Source organism: Eleutherodactylus coqui, chromosome 4, assembly GCF_035609145.1.
Source record: "Eleutherodactylus coqui strain aEleCoq1 chromosome 4, aEleCoq1.hap1, whole genome shotgun sequence".
In the NCBI taxonomy this organism is placed as follows: domain Eukaryota; kingdom Metazoa; phylum Chordata; class Amphibia; order Anura; family Eleutherodactylidae; genus Eleutherodactylus; species Eleutherodactylus coqui.
The window spans coordinates 34,724,387-34,745,957 of NC_089840.1; the positions used below are offsets into that span (position 1 = coordinate 34,724,387).

The following is a 21,571-nucleotide window of genomic DNA, read 5'->3' on the forward strand; positions in this document are numbered from 1 at the left end:
TATAGTTGTGTGAGGGCTCATTTTGTGCAGTACGTCCTGCAGTTTCTGTTGGTATCATTTTGGAACACATAGGACTTTTTGATCGCTTTTTATTGGATTTTTTTCTTGGCAACAGTGTGCCCAAAAAAGTGCATTTTTTTTTTTTTTCGGACGACGTTCACCATGTCCAGTAAATAATGCATTACTTTAATAGAACAGACTTTTACAAACGCAGCGATACCAAATATGCATTTTTGTTTAGATTTTTTTATTGTAAATATGGCTAAAGGGTTTTTTCTGGACTTTTATTACTTTTTTTTTTTTTTTTAAATCAATAAAACTTTATTGTTGTTATTTTTACTTTTTCTTTCAGTCCTCCTGGGGGACCACAACTAGCGCTGCTTAGATCACTTATGCAGTATGATGTAATGCTATAGCATTACATCATACTGCATTCTGACAGGCAGCCCTGGGGTCTTTCAGAAGGACCCCAGCTGCCGTGTCACCCTCACAGCTCCCCCGATCTCACCGCAGTGGGGGGGGGGGGGGGGGGGGCGTACGGATTTAAATGCCATTTAAAGGGTTAACAGTCCCGATCGGTCGGGCAGCCGAACGGGGCTGTTGCCTGCAGGTGTCAGCTGTAATAAACAGCTGACACCTGCGATGTATGGAGGGAGATAGCAGCACTATCTGCCTCCATACACGTCCTGCCGTTGCAGGACGTAAAAAGAGTATTGTGTGGTCACTAAGGGGTTAAATGTGTATACTGCAGCATGCATTTGTAATGGGAATCCCTCCAGGTTTCACTGATTCTTCACTTCCGGACCACATGCCATCCATCTAGGAAAGTGTGATTGTTCTCAGTAAGAGAAACCAAGTAATCTTGTAGATGATGATGCCTTTAAATGGCTAACAAAAATACATGATGTTACAGCAAGCTTTCGGGTTCTCCTATCGACCCTTCATCAGACTGATGAAACTGGTTTGGATGGGGCACAAATGAAACATACAAATGAAGAGAGGAGGGGGGACACCCCTCTTGATCTAAATAAATTTTCACACACAGACATTTGAGACTAAGTAATTATATCTTTGCTCAGATTGTCTGGTGCTACTTTATCAGTCAACTGAGCTGAGGAATGTGGCAGTTTTATGATATCTGTTATCTCTCCTTTAAAAAACTGCACATAAGGGATGGAACACTACCTCTGCAGCACCACCTATTGGATGGCAACATTCTTACAAATCAATTTCTGAATTTTTATGAAGTTTAGAAAAAAACAAAAAAACAAAGCAAATAAAAAACAATGATTGGGAAGAGGACACACCTCTTGACCTCCTTCAGACCATATTCTCCACTTATGCAAGAATCCAGGTCTGAGGTTCATCCCATTCTTGGAAGAGGGGTACACCAGAATTATAGCATAAATTGCACTTTTTTTTGGCCAAAATCAATTTTAGTCAAATTTACTATTCTATGCACCGAAAAGAACAGATGTTACTCCTCTCACTACATTTTTCAAAAGTGTCTAGAAAACGTGGCAGGGTCTAAATGCAGTGAATTATTGGACAGATTTAAAGGGGTTTTCCGGCGATTCAAAGTAAAAGTTATACGCTTCACAATTGTCATGGATGGTGGTTTATGGGTCCGAAAGTCACCATTCTGAGATGTCAACACCTGGGGTAGAGCTGTAAGGTCGATTGAGTTCCAGCTCCACGGATACTGCACTCACGCAAGATGGAGCCTAAATCACACCCTGCATGGCCTAATACACCCCAACACACCTCGCTGCCACCACTGACCGTTTCTAACAGGTAGGTCAGCCACAACGCACACACAATCACCACACTTCGAAGTTATGGAGCCCTTAAAGTGTTCAAGGAAGACTAGTAAAGTTTAAATCTTTATTATACAAAAAGAGTTAGCAGTGCTTAGATAAAAATATAAAAGAGATGATTTAGATAAAAGATAAGGCGCATACAAGTACAAACTAACAGTATAAAACAAAAAGAGACAAAATAAGAGAAAATACCAGTCTATGTTGTTTCCAACAGTCCTGACATGCATGGAGCCAACACAAAAAGGGGTACAGACAGACTGCAAATTAGCTGGTTTCTCATTCAAGAAATCCTTTAACAGAATGTTCCAATACTTTTCCACCACTTTCCTGACATTCAGGGACTGGTCATCATATGTCCCTACCATTCTGATGGGCTGCTTCTCCTCTAGTTTGGGTTTCACCACTAGTGGATCATTCCTGATCCTTTCCTTTGCTCATCTTCTATCACTGGTGAGGATGTCATTTGGGTACCCTCTATCCTAGAATGTTCTAGTCATTGCATCCGCTTTTTCTTCAAAATCCATTTCATCAGAACAGTTCCTTCGCGTTCTTATAAACCGTCCCTTCGGAATTCTCCTTTTCAATGGGACCGGGTGATGACTGTTTCAGTGAAGGAGATTGTTAGTGGCGGTAGGTTTGCGAAAAATGGTTGTTTGCAGACTCCCTGACTGGTTTTGAGATGGTTTTATGGATTTATCTCCGTGGTGAAGAAGAGATGTTCAACAAAATGATGGAAATGGTTGTTGTGCCAGACCACAAAATGAAAACGTCATCAATGTATCTGATCCAAAGATCAATGAAGTTGGTCCAGAGATCACTCTGTTCCTCAAACACACACCAGCCCAGGCAAAGATTTGCGTACGTGGGGGCACAAGGGCTACCCATTGTGGTCCCCCTGAGCTGGTGGAGGAACTTGCCATCAAATAGAAAAAAGTTGTGTTCTAGAACAAATAGCAGTACTTGAGAAAGTCATTGTGATTTCTTAAATGTATTCCTCTCTGATTAAGAAAATATCTGACTTCCTGTATCCCACCTGAATGCGGGATATTGCTCTACAGTGACTTTACCTACATCGAAGCTGGCTAGAAAGACATTGTCAGTGACAGATACCCCTTCAATACGTTTCAGCACGTCCGTTGTGTCTCTCATACGATGGTAGGGATTCTACAAACGGTTTGAGGATAATATCAATGTATTCGCAGATTCTCTGGGTCAAGAAGTCTATCCCTGAGACAACAGTCCTACCTTTAAGTGGGTGAAGACCCTTATGTATTTTAAGCAAAATAACATTGTCGAAATCCAAAGCTGGCTAGAAATCAGCGGTGGTACAGGGCAGTACTGTAGTTCAGTTACATGATTTAGATGGGCATTTGGAATAATAGCAATTAGTGGAAATGTTAGGAAAATTTTGAAAATTTCACCCAGAGTTCAGGAAACCTCTCCCAAGTTGTCACGATCTCACTGTATTAGCTGAGCGGTGTACAAAGCGACTCTACATCTCTAAACCTATTTAACGATGGGACAAATTCAGCAACATTTGGCGATATTTGATAAATATTTTGCATTTTAAACGGGAGAAGGAAAAAAAAGCTGCCAGAGAAATGGCACCAAGAATTCCCCTGATGATAAATACTTCCCACTGATATCTGAGAATCCTGTGCAAAGAGGACAGTGATTTCTTGTATAGAGTCTTCCCAGTCTTCACATCAAAAAAAAAAAAAAAAAATTTGTACCACTGCTTGAATTTCTGTACATGGGCTAATGTAGCGATGGAAACGCGGAGCCTGTCTCGTACAATGGTATCATACAAAGATTGTGCGTATGTAAGCCCTTTAGATAACATGGATGTGATTGATAGCCGGATGCATAACTGGGAGAGGACATGAAAAGTAACTGATGAGGTTCAAAACCTGAAATAGGAGCAGTCAGATCAGTGGCAACTGTAGCAGGCGGTAATATACTGTACATAGTGCATGACTGCGGGTCCAGTCCGAAAAGCTGAGAAGTATTCTTCCAGGGAAGAGCGGTCAGAAAGCTAGAAAGAAAACAAGCACAATTAGAATTTGCCCTGGGGTAAAATTTCAATAACACCCCCACCCCCTTATATTTGGGGACCAGTGACCTCCTCTGGAATGATTTGGAAGACGAACGTTCAAGAGAATTCTAATGCCTGATTATCGGCCAGTTTAAAAGAGCCTTAAAGGGGTTTTCCTAAAATAAAAAAAGAAAAATGACTGGGGCAGATAATAGTGGAGTATAGAAAATTCTGCCATACTCACCTTTCTAATGGTATGCCCTGTCTAGTGCTGCCACTCTGGTCCTTACCGGTCAAATCCCAGAAGTGACTGCAATAGTCAAGTACAGTTCATCGCTTAGCCAATCACTGGCCTCAATGGTCATGTGTCATTCATGCATAGAAGACTGTGAGTGGTGAGAGGTCATGTGAGAGATGAACGGCATGTGACCACTGTAGTCACTTCCAGGGTTGGATCTGTGGGGACCAGATCTGCAGTCCTGGACCTTGGGAAGGGGTGTTGGCGTTCTTCTTTGTTTTACACCAGTGTTACAAAATCCTGTTATTATAGTGAAGGAAAAAAAGCCAGTGCAAATTTTGTAAAGGATGAAATCTGCATCGACGTCTGTGAAAACATTTGCATGCAGCACATCTCAGCAGAACACATCTGGCGTGTGCGCACATTACTGGCCGGGCCGCATTCACGGCTCATCTGGATTTTCAGGTGTTATAGGAACCGAACAACTAATTACCTGGATACCTAAGAAAAACCTGTAGACTATAATGGGGCACATCCAGCTGCGGCACGCTACCTGAAATGTTCCCAGACAAAATAGTGCAGCACGCTGTAGTAATTCATCTAGACGTTTGTGCCGACTCCACGTTGGAAGCTTAGATGTCCCGACCTAATTATCTAATCCAGTCGACAAAATAATATCCTAGAGGGCAGTCTAATCACTAAGGCAGACTAATCACTGACTGAGGGCCCATTCACACAGGCGTATTTCCCATCCGTGTGCTGTCCATGTATTTCACAGACAGCACACGTATCCATTATAGCCAATTAGACTATTTCCACAGGTGTGTTTATCACACAAGGACCGATGGTTTGTGTGAAAAAAATTTGCACCATATCCTATTCTGGTTCGTATCACAGAAGACAACTGGACTTGCAATGTTCACTGCCCGCACGGTGTCCGTGTGCTGCCCGATCCGAGTTGTGCCTGAGAAATTTGGGTGACTTGGGCCCTAAAAAAACTTGTGTGAATGGGCACCACGAAAAAGTTGTAAAAGTTCAACCTCACAGTTTGAGATCTGTGCGTGTTGTCAGTGAATAAAAACAATCTTGATCACCTCCAGAAGCTGGAAACCTGTCCTGACCTAACAGTTCTCCCAAAGCCAAGGGATTGTTATCAGTGTAGATAACAGTTATCAGCCGGGTCTAGAGGACAGGAACAAGATTTGTGCTGCTGCCTTTAGCTCACAGGATTGTCTGCTCTGATACATTGTAACAAACCAGCTATGAAGTATCCTGTTGTTTCATTATGTCTAAAGGCCCGTTTACACTGGACAAGTGTCAGGCAAACAATGCCAGACACTCGTCCCAGCACATACTCACACTCGTGCTGTTGCACGGGAGCTAGTATCGCTGGCTCACAGCGGGGCGGCTGGAGATTTCTCTCTTCGTGCTCCCCCGCTCCTCTCCATTGACTTAACATAGCGGCAGTTCAGTACTGAGCAGCTGCTATTTACACTGAGCGATCAGCACATCGTTCAGTGTAAATAGCGACCATTCAGTACTAATCGACCACTATGTTAAGCCAATGGAGAGGGGCGGGTGAGCTAGAGGAAAGAAATCTCCTGCAGCCACCCCGCCCCCTGCTGGCCACTCTGTGAGCGAACCAGTAATACTAGCTCCTGTGCAGCAGCACGGGAGCGAGTGTATGCGGGAACAAGTGTCGGGCATAGTTTGCCCGACATTCGTCCTGTCTAAATGGACCTTTATGCCCGGGTCTTGCTGCCATCAGTGTTACTCACGTGTATCTTTACTGATAGTCAGGCTGAACTCTTCCGTTGTTGTCCGGTCACCTTTGGCCACCAGAATGTATTTTCCTTTGTCCTTCTCTTCTACATTCTTTACAGTCAGGTTACCGGACACACAATCCAGGGAAACCTTGTTTTGGATAAGATACTTCGGATCCTTGGTGGTCGTATCCCACTCCACCAGGGTTTTATCATCCTTCTTCCAGGTAATCTTCTCTGCTTCTCTGACATTTACAGATAAAAATGTCACGTCAAAACCAAGAGCTGCACCTGGGGGTGAGATGATCAATGTCAGCAAGATCCCAAATATATACATATAACCACACTGGACTCCACTAACAACCAGCAGCGCAACCACCAAAAACTAGTCATGTCAAACATCAGAATAGTCTGTGACTGTGTGCATACTGCATTTGGTAAACATGTTCGGCTGTGCGTCGGGTAAGCTGTCAATGCACAGGCCCAATGTAGCCGTAGTCCCCGACTGCCCTGACGGGGGCCAAAAGAATGTCCTCCTGCTCTTTATCGGGGTGATATGCAAAGGCATGCTATTTTTTTTAACTGTATAGAAAAGAGAAGCAGACTGCACTTTTCTATAAAATGGGCTACTACAAAAAATGTGTAACAATTTTCTTTTTACATTGTTGTACGTTTATGCCGCTGTATAGCTTTACATAAAAGGTATTAACCGGCATATAAGTGAAATTTAGCTAAAATACAGCGTCAACAAGTGTGATGTGTTATTAAGAATGGAGAGAGCGAAACTGGAACATTTTGGGGCATTTCTGAACACTGTAAGAAAATACAATTTCTGTATAATATTCTAACAAGAAACGTATAGCAATGTACGGTGCTGAAAGTGGCTAAACTCCACGCCGTGTTCCAATTTATTATGCACGTGCTATTTTTGTTTGCTTTTTCAAAACAGACGGCATGTGCAAGAAATGTTATATCCTTAGCAGATACACTCATTATAAAGGAAAAATTCAAGAACCTGGAAGAAGTTGTCAGAATCAGATGAAACTTTGTGTGATTGTAACATTGGTGTAAGTGATAACAATATCAGAGCGAAAGGAGAATTTATTGTGAAAAACTGAACACTTGGAGGAAGGATAAAGTACCCTGTTGTACCTCCTTCAGCTTGGATACAGGATGTGATACAGGCAGGCATGGAGGTATACATGTTCTGTATGATATCCTGCGGTAGATCACTCCACCTTTGCTGTAACTGAGTCTCTAGATTATGCAAACTTTTGCCTATCGAAGCCGGTGTCCCAGACGGTCCCATACAGGTTCTATGGTGATAAATCTGGTGACCGGGCAGCCACAGGAGTGTGACAATGTTGTGGGGGCTCCTGTGACCCCCTGGTGTGTGCGGCCGAGCATTATCCTGCTGGAAGCCGCCATGAGAGGAACACATGTGGCTGCAGGATGTCCTGAACATATCACTGAGCTGTCATTGTCCCTCGTACTACTACTAGGGCAGACCGACAGTTGTATGCAATGCCCCCCCACACCATCACACCAGCAGGGGGCAGTGTGCCGCTCAACAACAAAGGCAGGATTGAGATGCTCACCCCGAGGTCTCCAGAAACCAACACAGCCTTTGTAGGGCCCAAAACTAAACTAAGATTAGTTGCCGACGACAATCGGGTTCCACTCCGTAGCATCCAGCTTTGTCATTCATGACACCTCTGTAAACGGGGGCGACGGCGTGGGAACCATAAACAAAAAAAACCCAGGTGTCCTGCGTATGACTGTGTAAGTACGCGATCATGTGCAGTACTATTTCGTCACCATACGCAGGGTCATAGCCGGCTCCACTGCTGTAAAACGCTGCGGAACTCCCGCAACGATTTACGTTTCTGCTTGTCTTTCATTAGAGGATGCCAGTATCGCCTCCCAGAGCCGCTGTCTGATGTATACGGAGTGCAATATGTTGAGAGAAAAACGCATTGCAGCAGAACGGGCAATTTTCACACACGTGAAACAACATAGGTGAAAAATCACATTGTTCCAATAGTAAAAAAAAACCAAAAATCACACTCGCATGCACATTTAACCCCTTAAAGGGGTTGTCCCGCGGCAGCAAGTGGGTCTATACACTTCTGTATGGCCATATTAATGCACTTTGTAATGTACATTGTGCATTAATTATGAGCCATACAGAAGTTATAAAAAGTTTTATACTTACCTGCTCCGTTGCTAGCGTCCTCGTCTCCATGGTGCCGACTAATTTTCGCCCTCCGATGGCCAAATTAGCCGCGCTTGCGCAGTCCGGGTCTTCTGCTCTCTTCAATGGAGCCGCTCGTGCAGAATGCCGGCTCCGTGTAGCTCCGCCCCGTCACGTGCCGATTCCAGCCAATCAGGAGGCTGGAATCGGCAATGGACCGCACAGAAGAGCTGCGGTCCACGGAGGGAGCAGACCCCTGCGGCCATCTTCAGCAGGTAAGTATGAAGACGCCGGACCGCCGGGATTCAGGTAAGCGCTGAGCGGGTTGTTTTTTTAATCCCTGCATCGGGGTTGTCTCGCGCCGAACGGGGGGGGGGGGGGGGGGTTAAAAAAAAAAAAAAACCTGTTTCGGCGCGGGACAACCCCTTTAATGACGTCCTTTGTTTTCTCCATTTTCATTTTTTCCTCTCCCCTTTTAAAAAAATTGTAACTCCTTTATCCATCGACGTCGCTGTATGAGGGCTTGTTTTTTGCGGGGCGAGTTGTATTTGTCAATGGTGCCATTTAAGGACATAATAACTTTATTCTATTGTTTAGTACGATTACTACGATATTAAACTTGTATAGTTTTTTCTTTTTGCTGTACTACTTTTATTTTTTTTTCAAAGACATTTAATTTATTTCTGCCGCCATTTTCTGCGCACAATAACTTTTATTTTTCCGTCAACCTAGTTGTGCGAGGGCTCATTTTGTGCGGTACGGCCTGCAGTTTGTGTTGGTACCATTTTGAAATACAAACAACTTTTTGATAGATTTTTATTGTATTTTTTCCTTGGAGACAGGACCCCCGAACATTGTTTGGGGGATTTAAGGGCCACTAACAACCGCGATCAGCTGTGCAGCTGTTATTGACTGTTATTATTTGGATATTCCCATCTAATGAGTGACTCTATTTATGTTGTTCCCCTTTAGGCCTTATGTCCATGGGGAAAAGATCATTTAAAATCGGCAGCGTTTTTCCCGCACGCGGATCCACGCCCCATAGAGATGCATTGGACACCCGCAGGTAGTTAAATACCTGCGGATGTCATTTTCCCCTTGAGGCGCGGATTGCGCGTGTGGGAAAAAAAACGCGACATGCTCCATTTTAGTGCGGGTCTCCCGCAGGCTTCTATTGAAACCAATGGAAGCCGTCCGGATCTGCAGAACACCCATACCAGAATTAAAACTTACCTGTCCGGACGCTGCGGATCTTCGCTCCATTGCAACCGTATCTTCTTTCTTCGGCCCTGTGGATGTGCCCGGCGCATGCAAGTGGCACGCTGCCGGCGTGCCGAGCACATCCGCTGGGCCGAAGAAAGAAGATCCGGCCGCGACGAAGGGAAGATCCGCAGCGTCCAGGACAGGTGAGTTTATTCTTATTTTTAGCCCCATGTCCGCAGGGCAGGAGGGACCCGCTGCGGGATTCTGCATGCAGAATCCGCGGCGGGCCTGATTTTCCCCGTGGACATGAGGCCTTAAGTCTCCTTTGTTTCTACAACACGTTTTCATTCTGGCTCTGCAAAGTTATCTATCCCTGAGCTCTGGAATTTTGTTTTCTTGTTGAAAAACTTAATAAATAGTTTGAAAAAACCCCAAAGCTGACGGAGATTAATACCACACATTCAAAGGTGTTTTTACACTGAACATTTACAAAGGAGTGAGAGGCTGTCAGAGAAGGGGGAGCTCTTCCAGCCGCCTGCTCCATTCATAGTAAATAGCACTCCTTCATAGGCCTCATGCCCACGGCCGGGTAGGATTCCGCCTGCCAAATATAGCAGCGTTATCAGACCTGCCGCCCACCAGAGACCCTATACTCACCTCTCCGGATCCACCGCAAGTGTCTCGCCTAGCGAGCTGGCGCTGGTCTGTGATATGGATTTTCGCAGTACTTCTGCAGTGTTCACTGTGGCAGAATCACGGTACGGACGGCTTCCACTGACTGCAATGGAAGCCGTCCGCACGATTTCCCGCACAGAATAGAACATGTTGCGATTCACTTCCGCGAGCAGAAAATCGCAGTTGATTTTCGCTCGTGGGGAGTGAAGAATCGTTTACAACAGCACGACTATGTACGGCCATTGCTGTGGTATTCGCGGCAGGTGTCTGACCATGAATTCTGCATGGATAATCCGCCCATGGGCATTCGGCCATAGACTGAATGACACATGTTTACACTAAGCCAGAAGCTGTTCAGTAGTCGTTCCATTTCAATGAGCTAAAAATGAACAACTAGCGACTACTGAGTGATTTCTAGCTCAGTGCTCTGTTTGGGCCATGTGTACATGAGCTGGCAGTCACCTCAAATCTCTTGTTTGAGCGAAGTTTTCGGGCAACTATCAGCCCGTGTAAAGGCACCTTCAAAGGAGATGAGAAATAAAACAAATACTTTATGTTAAAAACCAAAACGCTCATTTTACAGAAATCCTGTTCATATTTACCCTCCATAGTAGTTTGGAGCACAGTGTATGTAGTCCCTGCTGGGACAGAATCCAGCACTGAGGGAGATAGAGACCGGCTCTGGATCAGGTTGTGTCCACATAGGATGATGTTGCTCTCTGAGACGCCCCAACACATCTTCTAGGATGAGCCTGCTCTAGTTACGGATCTTACATTAAGCTTGGCACACTTACCCTTCCCTTGGGTCGGTTCGGAAATCATAAGCGTGAGATCAGTTTCTCTCCCCTTTCTATTCACTGTAAAACAATCGGCATTAAAGAGGAATTAGAGACTAGTCATATAAAGAACACAGGAGAGCAATGCAGGACAGAACTGCATGAGAAGCTGGGAGGGAGCGGAGACCGTTCACACGGGCCAACAATCAGGGACAAACGTTTGTATGAACACTTGTCTGCCCAACTGTCAGCCGTGTATAGCTTCACATGATCGGCTGATGAAGGAGTGAATGCTTGTTCATTGGCTGATTGCATATTTTGTGCAGCTGAAAAACAACCATCATTATTGGCTGCACATCTCCATGATGTCTTACTGACACAATGATCATATATGCGGGACGACTGACTGCTATTTACCTGGTGCCAACTTCCACGGTTGGCAGCACAGACATGGGGAGCCAAGGGAGTATAAAAACTACATCCTCAAACTCCTCAGGACCGGCCATATCAGCACTATTACTTTGTTTATTTGTGCCATTTCCACCTTTAACTATAAAAGGTGGAAATGGCACACATATTGCCATAAATCTCATAAATGTCTGCTCGATGCAGGTTGAGTTATTGTTTCCTGTTGAGCAATAATGCACCTTTTAATACATTTAACACAAACTATTCCAATTATCTCCTTTATTTAGTCCGGTAATGGCAAGTAATAAATAACATAGTAACATAGTATATAAGGCCGAATGAAGACAATGGAACGGTTGTGTAAGAGTTCAGGCTTCCAGCACATATATACATACTTACCATTTACATCAAACTTATACTGGTCAGAACTTCCATCAGACAGAGAGACCTCAGCGCAGTACGGCCCCTTATCTCCGGGTATAAGATCCATCCTGAGAGCCCCCCTAGATAACTCCAGTCTGTCCAGCAGAGGATCGGGACTGCAGGTCAGGGTTAGGATTTTGTCATCATCTTTCTTCCAGGTTATTTCCTCAGCATTCTTCGCATTGAGGATCTGCATTTTCAGCTCTCCATCTACGGGATAAACCAGCTCAGCCCCTGAGGAGAGGAAGAGACACAGGCTTATTATATTGGGGGACACACAACACTGAATATAGTGATGTGCAGGAGTAGATTTGCGCTATAATTTTCACCTGTTTCTGGCATAAGTGACAATCAATCTATTGGTCTGCAGGAGACCAGGCGCCTCCCAGTGCACTAGCGAGTTGTGATAAGTCAAAAATGATTGAGCATGAATATTTATACACACTTATGACCTACATCCATATCTGTGCCTTGTCATAAGTATGTATGTCATAAGGGTGTATAAATATTCATGCCTCTTCAGATGTATTCCATTTTAGCCCGAAGAAGAACCGAGGAGGTTCGCAATTTCGCTATTACATCATGTATTTTAGTTAGCCATTAAAAAGTATCATATCTACAAGATTACGCGGTTTCTCTTGCTGGGTACAATCACATTAAGGGGTTAAAGGATTCATTAATAGCCTCCCTTACTCGTCAGGGCAATATGTTAATAAAGGTTTCCCAGCTTTTAAAAAAAACCTCTGTACCCGGGTTTCCTTTGCTAATGAATCCTCCATCCAGTCCATCTGCATTAGAAATGGAAGTTTCTCTAAAAAGAGTGTGGAGAAAAGTGGGTTTGCGTCAATGCATGTCTGCAGGGTCATTTTGACCCCGGCCGTGGCTACCATATGCAGGAGTTTTTAACTTCCTGGTGTACATCTTTGCGTATCTTGGTCTATGTAACGAAAGATCGCCCAGACGGGATTGAGGCGATCAGCCGAGGTCAGATGCGTGCTGGTCAACCCGTGTATCCTGTTCCAGAAGTTGTATATCAAAGGGCAGTCCCACAGACATTAGAGAATACCTTCCCCCAACTCCAGAAATCGGGAACATCTATCGTATGGGTATATTCCCATTTCGAATCCTCTTTGAGGAGTGATATACGCCCTATGATAGAGTTGCAGAGACATTTCAACGTAGCGACTCGAGGGGAGGCAGCACCATCTGTACTTCAAGGCCTTCAATAGGCACGGGATGGTTAACTCGGGAATATAGACTCTGGTTGTAGGACCTCATATATCAGAGGGGTGCGTCACGCATACATGGTTTAGTTTTGACTATTCATATGGGAGCATGTTGGCCAGGATACTGTCTACATAAGTTTTGCTTGTAGATAGGGAGAAAAGGTTATAATGGCTTCGGGGTATTTGTTTTGAGGATCTGGGAGAGATAGCATCTCATGGGTGTTTTCATTTAGCAGACATTTACTATTAACTATTCATCCCGTCTGCCATTGATGGAATTCTCTGTGGGGCATGTTGTGTTGAAAGTTCGGGTTTTTCAGCAACGCTAGGTACACTACCGTTCAAAAGTTTGGGGTCACCCAAACAATTTTGTGTTTTCCATGAAAAGTCACACTTATTCACCACCATGCGTTGTGAAATGAATAGAAAATAGAGTCAAGACATTGACAAGGTTAGAAATAATGATTTGTATTTGAAATAACATTGTTTTTACATCAAACTTTGCTTTCGTCAAAGAATCCTCCTTTTGCAGCAATTACAGCATTGCACACCTTTGACATTCTAGCTGTTAATTTGTTGAGGTAAGCTTGTGAAATTGCACCCCACGCTTCTAGAAGCATCTCCCACAAGTTGGATTGGTTGGATGGGCACTTCTGGCGTACCATACGGTCAAGCTGCTCCCACAACAGCTCAATGGGGTTCAGATCTGGTGACTGCGCTGGCCACTCCATTACCGATAGAATACCAGCCGCCTGCTTCTGCTGTAAATAGTTCTTGCACAATTTGGAGGTGTGTTTAGGGTCATTGTCCTGTTGTAGGATGAAATTGGTTCCAATCAAGCGCTGTCCACTGGGTATGGCATGGCGTTGTGAAAATGGAGTGATAGCCTTCCTTATTCAGAATCCCTCTTACCCTGTACAAATCTCCCACCTTACCAGCACCAAAGCAACCCCAGACCATCACATTACCTCCACCATGCTTAACAGATGGCGTCAGGCATTCTTCCAGCATCTTTTCATTTGTTCTGCGTCTCACAAACGTTCTTCTTTGTGATCCAAACACCTCAAACTTGGATTCATCCGTCCACAACACTTTTTTCCAGTCTTCCTCTGTCCAATGTCTGTGTTCTTTTGCCCATCTTAATCTTTTTCTTTTATTGGCCAGTCTCAGATATGGCTTTTTCTTTGTCACTCTGCCCTGAAGCCCAAAATCCCGCAGCCGCCTCTTCACTGTAGATGTTGACACTGGTGTTTTGCGGGTACTATTTAATGAATATGCCAGTTGGGTACCTGTGAGGCGTCTGTTTCTCAAACTAGAGACTCTAATGTGCTTATCTTCTTGCTTAGTTGTGCAACGCGGCCTCCCACTTCTTTTTCTACTCTGGTTAGAGCCTGTTTGTGCTGTCCTCTGAAGGGAGTAGTACACACCGTTGTAGGAAATCTTCAATTTCTTAGCAATTTCTCGCATGGAATTGCCTTCATTTCTAAGAACAAGAATAGACTGTCGAGTTTCAGATGAAAGTTCTCTTTTTCTGGCCATTTTGAGCGTTTAATTGACCCCACAAATGTGATGCTCCAGAAACTCAATCTGCTCACAGGAAGGTCAGTTTTGTAGCTTCTGTAACGAGCTAGACTGTTTTCAGATGTGTGAACATGATTGCACAAGGGTTTTCTAATCATCAATTAGCCTTCTGAGCCAATGAGCAAACACATTGTACCATTAGAACACTGGAGTGATAGTTGCTGGAAATGGGCCTCTATTCACCTTTGTAGATTTTGCACAAAAAACCAGGCATTTGCAGCTAGAATAGTCATTTACCACATTAGCAATGTATAGAGTGCATTTGTTTAAAGTTAGGACTAGTTTAAAGTTATCTTCATTGAAAAGTACAGTGCTTTTCCTTCAAAAATAAGGACATTTCAATGTGACCCCAAACTTTTGAACGGTAGTGTATATTGAGAAGTAGGGGTGCAGGGAGGTTGCTTTCCGCAGTTTTGGCCATGCCTTCCACTTTGGTATTAGTAAGGGAATGTCCCTGCATTCATCTGGCATCATCGGGTATGGAAGATGCAAGAAATTGGGAAGACTGATCTATGGAATTAGTTTTTGTTCTATATGTGTATCTATGAATACAGATGTTTACTGCGTCCAATCAGTTATTATTCTTGCTGCTATGTTGTATATGCTATATATCCGCACGTTGGGAAGGTTTATCCGGCCGTTGGGTTTCGGTTGTCTTAAAATGTTAAAGGGTATCCGATTTCTACCTCCCTTCCAGATAAATTTAAGTATCAAAGTGTTTATTCTCTTTTTATCTTTGGGAGTGAGATATATTGGAAGAGCATAGAATATATATAGGAAACGAGAGAATTGCACTATTTTGATCAGGTGGCACCTGCCTATGTAGGTCAGTGGGAGCTGGCGCCATTTTAATAGGGTTTGTTCCAATAATGTAATACAGGGTTTGAGGTTAATCGTGCATAGAGCTAGGTATATGATGTAACTTGTCTATCACTGAAAAGGATATTGAAGGGTCCATTCTGCTTGTGATGGGCCATTTATTAATAGGGCCTCTGTTTTCTCCAAGTTGAGGGTGTATCCCAATAAGGGTCCTAATTTTTGGAGGTCCTGAAGTACCAGCGGGAGAGTGTTAGTTGAGTTTTTGACAATCAAAAGGACCTCATCCGGAAAAGTTGTCACCGAGATGTTGGTGTGGTATGGGAGGGCTGTTTGTTGTAAGGTTAGCAGTTGGAAATGGTCTAGTATGTGAGGACTATTTTATGTGGGATGACCTGTAGTTTCCATTGTTAACATTTTTGTGTGGATATGACTATTTGATTGATTTTCTTTTTTTTTTTTATGAGTTGGGGTGACCAAAAACACACAATTCTGGCACCGAGATCTCTGTAGGAAGAATGCGCAGTGTAGCTGAGCCATGTTGGTGCAGCCACCACATTTCTTGTGAATTACTGCAGTGACCAAATGTTACATGACAGTGAATTTTCGTTGGTTTTTGTTTACGAAGGTCTGGTTTATGCTAGTGCTGTTTTGGTTTTTGCTATCTGCTTCCTCTACTACTGGTGAGAGTGTGTATAGGAGTGTTCTGCTACCTGTTGCACCTACCTAGCAATTAGGGAGGGCTTTTATTCCTGTCTTGGCTGTGGACCTGTGCTGAATATTCTCAGTCTTCATCTGCTGGTTGTTGGAATCAGAGCTGGATGTTGGTCTCCTGTTTTTCCTGTTCATCTCAAGCTAAGTATTGTGGTTACTAGTAGTATTCTTACTTAGTTGTTTACTTCTGTCCCAGGTAGGGAAAGTGAGTGGCCGAGGAATGTGGGTTGGGTGCGTTCTTATCAGGACGGGACATGCGCTATAGGCAGGTACGGTCTCTAATTCTGAGTCATATAGGGAAAGTTCCCTCCATCTGTTATTCCACATGTTACCGGTGGTGGTTTATGTTCTTTCTTCCTCTGTGTAAACATAGCCTGGGAACTGTTCAGGGGACCAGTTTTGATACATTCTATTCAGACATGACGGATTCGCACTTTCACAGTGCAGCTGATCCCTGTGCACTTTTTAGGACATGCTTTAATTGGCTTCCTTATATAACATGCGGTCCCTACATATTGGATGCATGTTGCACTTACAAGCTCTGTTGAATTAGCGGGTTGTCTGACATCATAACATGTACTATAATGGGAAGCACTCACCTCTCTTTGACTGATCATCATGTGCTCCAGCATCCCCATTCTGTGCCAGTTCTTAAAAATAAAGGTAAAGAAAATAAGTCAGACATTGAGACTTATACATTGTTCATGATGCTGATCAAATCTTAAAGGGGTTTTCTGTGCAAATACTATTGATGACCTATGGTCAGGATGGGTCAATCAATAGTTGATTGGCTGGGGTAAACCGCTCGGGACCCTGTTGATCAGCTGATCGGGGCAACCACTGTAAGCGCTACAACCCATATGGGCTATGGAGTGGAAGCTGATGCTCCAATCTGTGTGTTGTAACCAGCGCTGGTAATTGCAAGCATAGCTCTCATTAAAGTCAGTGACAGCTGGGCCTGCAATAATGAGCTCTGGATACTAAACAGGGGTCAGAGTGAACTACTTCCACTCTGAATACATGTGTGTTGTGGCGCTGACAGTGGGTACCCAATTAGATCTGCCGCGATCCAGAATGCTTAACCCCAGCCCATTAATAGAGATGAACGAACGTACTCGGTAAGGCCGATTTCGCAATCGAGCACCGCGATTTACGAGTACTTCACTACTCGGGTGAAAAGATTCGGGGGGGCGCTGTGGTTGAGCGGGGGGTTGCAGAGGGGAGTGGGGGGGGGGGGGAAGAGGTAGAGGGAGAGCTCCCCCCTGTTCTGCGCTGCTACCCCCAGCTCCACCACGCCCCGCCCCCCGGCGACCCCCGAATCTTTTCACCCGAGTAGTGAAGTACTCTAAAATCGCGGTGCTCGATCGAGTAATTACTCGAAACGAGTTCGTTCGCTCATCTCTACCCATCAACTATTGATGACCTATCCTGAGAAAAAAGATGCAGAACAGAAAAATGGGTGGTGCATAACCCGTATGGTAGGAGTGGCCCAAAAGAAAAGGCAAGGGCTTTATGGGTTTAAGTGTACAAGTTATTATGAAGGTTCTGCTGACCGGATACTGCTCCTCATAAGTGGATGTGGGTAAATGGAGAGAGAAATACTGGTGGTTTGGTGCAAAACTCCAGAAGCAGTCAAATTACTGGAACCATTAGGTATAACTTCTCCTCTACTAAAATTTAGACAACCAGCATTAAAATATGCGTTTTCGGTTGAGGCCCGTTCATCAGTTCAGCTGGATTACATACAGTCAGAGGCCTGATGAACGTGAGGTCCCAACAGCCCGGAAAGAATGGAGGGTGCAGCAGTCAGAACTGGAGACGTTTTCAGGTGAGTTGTTACATCTGAAGTCCTGACAGCGAGTTCTATAGAAGGAATGAATCAGATACTTACCGCTCGGACGGAATGTAAAGGTTTCACAGTTTTGTATGGGTGGATGGACTTGCGCAGTGTATGTCGCATAGTCTTCCTCCTTCACATCCATAATCTTCAGTGTCCCTTGCTGAACACTCATTTTCTCCAGACATAACGATGGTAGATGTGGGACAATCTTCATCAAGTGGCTCTCAGCTTTTTTAAAGAGGATTTCTGAAGCGTTCTCCTTGATGAGATGAAAGTCAAGGCGGACACAAGGAGTAAGAGACTCTGATGAAACAAGAAGATGGAGGATCATCAGGAGGAACGGCACGGGTAAAGAGATCTCCGGCTATAGACAACCCCATGTAAGAAGCCCCTTTAACTGTGTATTAGGGTGGAGGGAGATTTGCAGGTCAGGACCCTCCACTATTACCCACCAGCGAGAGAGGAGGACTGACAGCATCTCTCAGAGGTGGATACTGATGATTATGTACATCATGGGCATTCATTGTGCAGAGGACTCCATAAAATCAGCAGAGGTCTGAAATCAGCTCATTACTGAGAACCTGAACACTGGGACGGGATTAATTTATCAGCTAGATTATCTTTACAACGTGGCTATACTGCTCTAAAGATTGTGTGAATGGGCTAATACAAGATACTTGACGTAGCCTGTTCACATGGTCCGTAGTGCGGGTTGCGTGCTTTTAGCTCCCATAGGAGTCTATGGAAAGCACGTACCAAAGATAGGACGGGTCCTATCATTGCACACACCACGGAGCTTACATGCGACTTGCAGTCGCATGTTCTATCTTTGTTAGGTGCGCAAATTTAGCGCGCCTAACATTCGTTCATGTGAAACCCATTGTTTCCTATAGAGGTGCGTCCTGTGCGCGACTCTATTGTGCGCCCACAGTGCTCGTCTGAACGAGCCAATAGGGGCAGACATCTTGCTGGAGTTGCTCTTGACTGCATTCAGAGATTTGCTTTACAGCAGCCTCATGGGCCAATCATATATGGACAGGACCTAACTATTTTACTTCTATGGGAGAGTGTTCTAGGCATGCTCTGTGACTTGTGCAGAAGTCATTGTGCAGGGAGGGAGAGGAGGTGAGGTGTGAACATCGTCTATTGTGAAACATGGATCCTGCGTTATCTATACAAAAGTGTCACCTTTCATTGTAATCCTGCCTGTGATGATAATAAGATGACTGCAGAAAAGAAATCTCTACAGAACTGGAGGCCGCAGACTATTATGAGGCTTAGGATCCTTTCACATGGCACAAGTGCCCAACAGTGCTTCCAGTAATTATCACTACTGCTTTTACACAGGAGCGATGATCACTCAGTGAATGGAAGTGGATTTGGTTGAAGATCGCTTCATTCATAGTAAGCAGACGGGTTAATAGATGAACGACTGTTTACAAGAGCTGATTGTTGTTGGATTGTTATGCCCCCCTAAACTGGATGAACGATAGGCGAGCAAATTATTGTTCATGGTTCAGGCGCCGGTAGGGTTTATACTGAATGATTATTGTTCAGATTCACAGGATCCAGTGATAATCTGAACAATAATCGTTCCGTGTAAAAGGCCCCTCAAGTGAAAACTGCAAGATATCAGGATTGTTTTAACCCCTTAGTGACAGAGCTTTTTTGTTAATTTTGTTATTTTTTCCTCCCCCCTTCTACAAAAATCGTAACTCCTTTATTTATCCATCGACGTCGCTGTATGAGGCTTGCTTTTTGCGGGACGAGTTGTATTTTTCAATGGTGCCATTTAAAGTACCATATAATGTACTGAAAAACTTTTAAAAAATTCTAAGTAGAGAGAAATGAAAAAAAAAACTCAGCCATTTTTCGGTGTGTCAAACTGCAACAAAATGACACAATAACATTATTCTATGGGTTAGTAAGATTACTGCTGTGTTTCCCGTTTTATATAAATTTTTGCCCCAAAAGAGAAACTACGGTAGGTCTTATTTTTGGGGGAGGTCTTAGTATACTTTTATAGCAGGCTCGGTCAAAGTCCCTTCCGCTGCTCTCCACAGCTCCGATGCACTTCCTGTAGTCCTCGGCCGCTTACACAGCATCATTTCCTTATTACGTGATTCATAAACCCCACCTCCAGGAAGCGATGGCTGTGAGTGGTTCTTTGACCATTGGTCAGCCAATCAATGCATCGCTGGATGAACCAATGCGATGGCTGTGATTGGCTAAGAACCAATCAGAGCCATCGCTTCCTGGAGGTGGGATTTAAAAATTACATAACCAGGAAGTGATGTTGTACGAGCGGCTGAGGACTACGGGAACCGCGCCGAACCTATAGAGAGCAGCAGGACGGACCTGGACCGAGCCTGCTAGGTAATGTATTCTTTTTTTTTTATGTAGTGCAACTAGGGCTTATTTTTGGGGAAGATCTTATTTTCAGTGAAAAGGCGTATGATACAAAACTTATATAGTTTTCTTTCTGTACTACTTGGGAAGGAAGGGGGGAGCGTACTGGACCCCCAAACAACATTCGGGGGATTTAAATGCTGCTAGAATTGACAGCAGCATTTAAAGAGTTAACAGCCCCGATCAGAGGCGCGGCTGATTGGAGCTGTTGCCGCCGGTTGTCGGCTGTAAGAAACAGCCGGCACCCGAGATTTCCCTTCATACATGTCCTGTATCTGCAGGACGTAAAAACACTGTAGGACTCTCACTAACAGGTTAAAATATAGAAAGTGACATGTAAAAGCAGAAAAAAAGTTAAAATATGTTTGACATAAACATCTTATATAGAGCTCATTCACATGGGCATATGCCTATTTTGGTCATTTAATACGTAGTGTATTAAGTGACCAAGAAACACTGATTCCCTGCAGTTTTTGGCCCTTCTGCTGTTTATTGCACGTGTAAATATGCAGGGCATTTATGTGTGCAAAAACATTTGCAGAAGAGCCCATTGTTTTGATGTTCAAATACGCAGTGTATATTTACTTCCTCTGCATATTCCGTGAATGAAGGGTTAACTAACGGAGCGATGGCAGTGTATCCAGAGCAAGGCCTTCTACAACATTGTTTATTAATTAAAACCAGATGAAGAAACATTTTCCATTTTTCTTTTATTTTCTGATTGTAGAATGTTTTATTCTGTTGCCTGTACATGACTATGGGGGTACATTCCATATAATCAGATGGGAAGGTGGGAGATCTGGTTCAGAACAAGTAGAGTGCTACATGTGATAATGATATATCACACATATATAATAAGGACATACAGATCACATACCACTCACTAGTCTGCTGCCGGGTGACATCTGTCAGTCACTTACCTTCTGACTTTCCTTGGGTAAGTTTTTTGCATTCTTCATCTTCAGGTTTAGGACGCTGCGCTCCTAGAACTAGATAAACATGAAGATTCGCTGGTAAATGACAAGTTTTCCCGCGTCAAATATCCAGTATTCCACAGTACAACAAATTCTCTACATTAGTATTTCCCAAACTCTGCTCCTCATGATCCCCCAACAGGTCAGGTTTTCAGGATTTCCACAGCATTGCACCAGTGATGTCATTATTGTCGGCAGCTCAGAACACGTGACAGGTGTTCCCTCTATAAGATATCCTGAAAACATGACCCGTTGGGGGGGTCATGAGGAGCAGAGTTTGGGGAACGCAGATCTGGACTGTAATGACTACTAAAGGACTCATTATTCATCCAGTCAGGGTTTAGGAGATGGGGGGAGGGGGTAGAATTGGTGGGGGGAGGGGGGCAGTATTAACGTTCACATACAGTTATGTTAAAAAGTATTCCAGATTTCACTTATTATTGCTCATCTGACATGTGACATAGGAACAAGATTAA

At 44.0% G+C, this 21,571-nt stretch overlaps 1 protein-coding gene across 3 annotated transcripts in view; it reads right to left on the reverse strand.

Annotated features, from left to right (window-relative positions):
* Window positions 1-1,870: 1,870 nt before the first annotated feature.
* The window catches only part of LOC136625193 (uncharacterized), a 78,669-nt gene continuing 58,968 nt past the window's right edge, over window positions 1,871-21,571 (reverse strand). For all 3 annotated transcript variants that reach the window (XM_066599213.1, XM_066599212.1, XM_066599211.1), the window contains 7 exons: window positions 21,042-21,110; window positions 17,764-18,015; window positions 16,472-16,522; window positions 11,512-11,769; window positions 10,723-10,785; window positions 5,872-6,147; window positions 1,871-3,855 (listed from right to left, as the gene is read on the reverse strand). In XM_066599213.1, coding sequence (XP_066455310.1) covers window positions 3,848-3,855; window positions 5,872-6,147; window positions 10,723-10,785; window positions 11,512-11,769; window positions 16,472-16,522; window positions 17,764-18,015; window positions 21,042-21,110 — 977 coding nt within the window. In that variant the 3' untranslated portion in view covers window positions 1,871-3,847. The remainder of the gene's footprint in view (window positions 3,856-5,871; window positions 6,148-10,722; window positions 10,786-11,511; window positions 11,770-16,471; window positions 16,523-17,763; window positions 18,016-21,041; window positions 21,111-21,571) is intronic.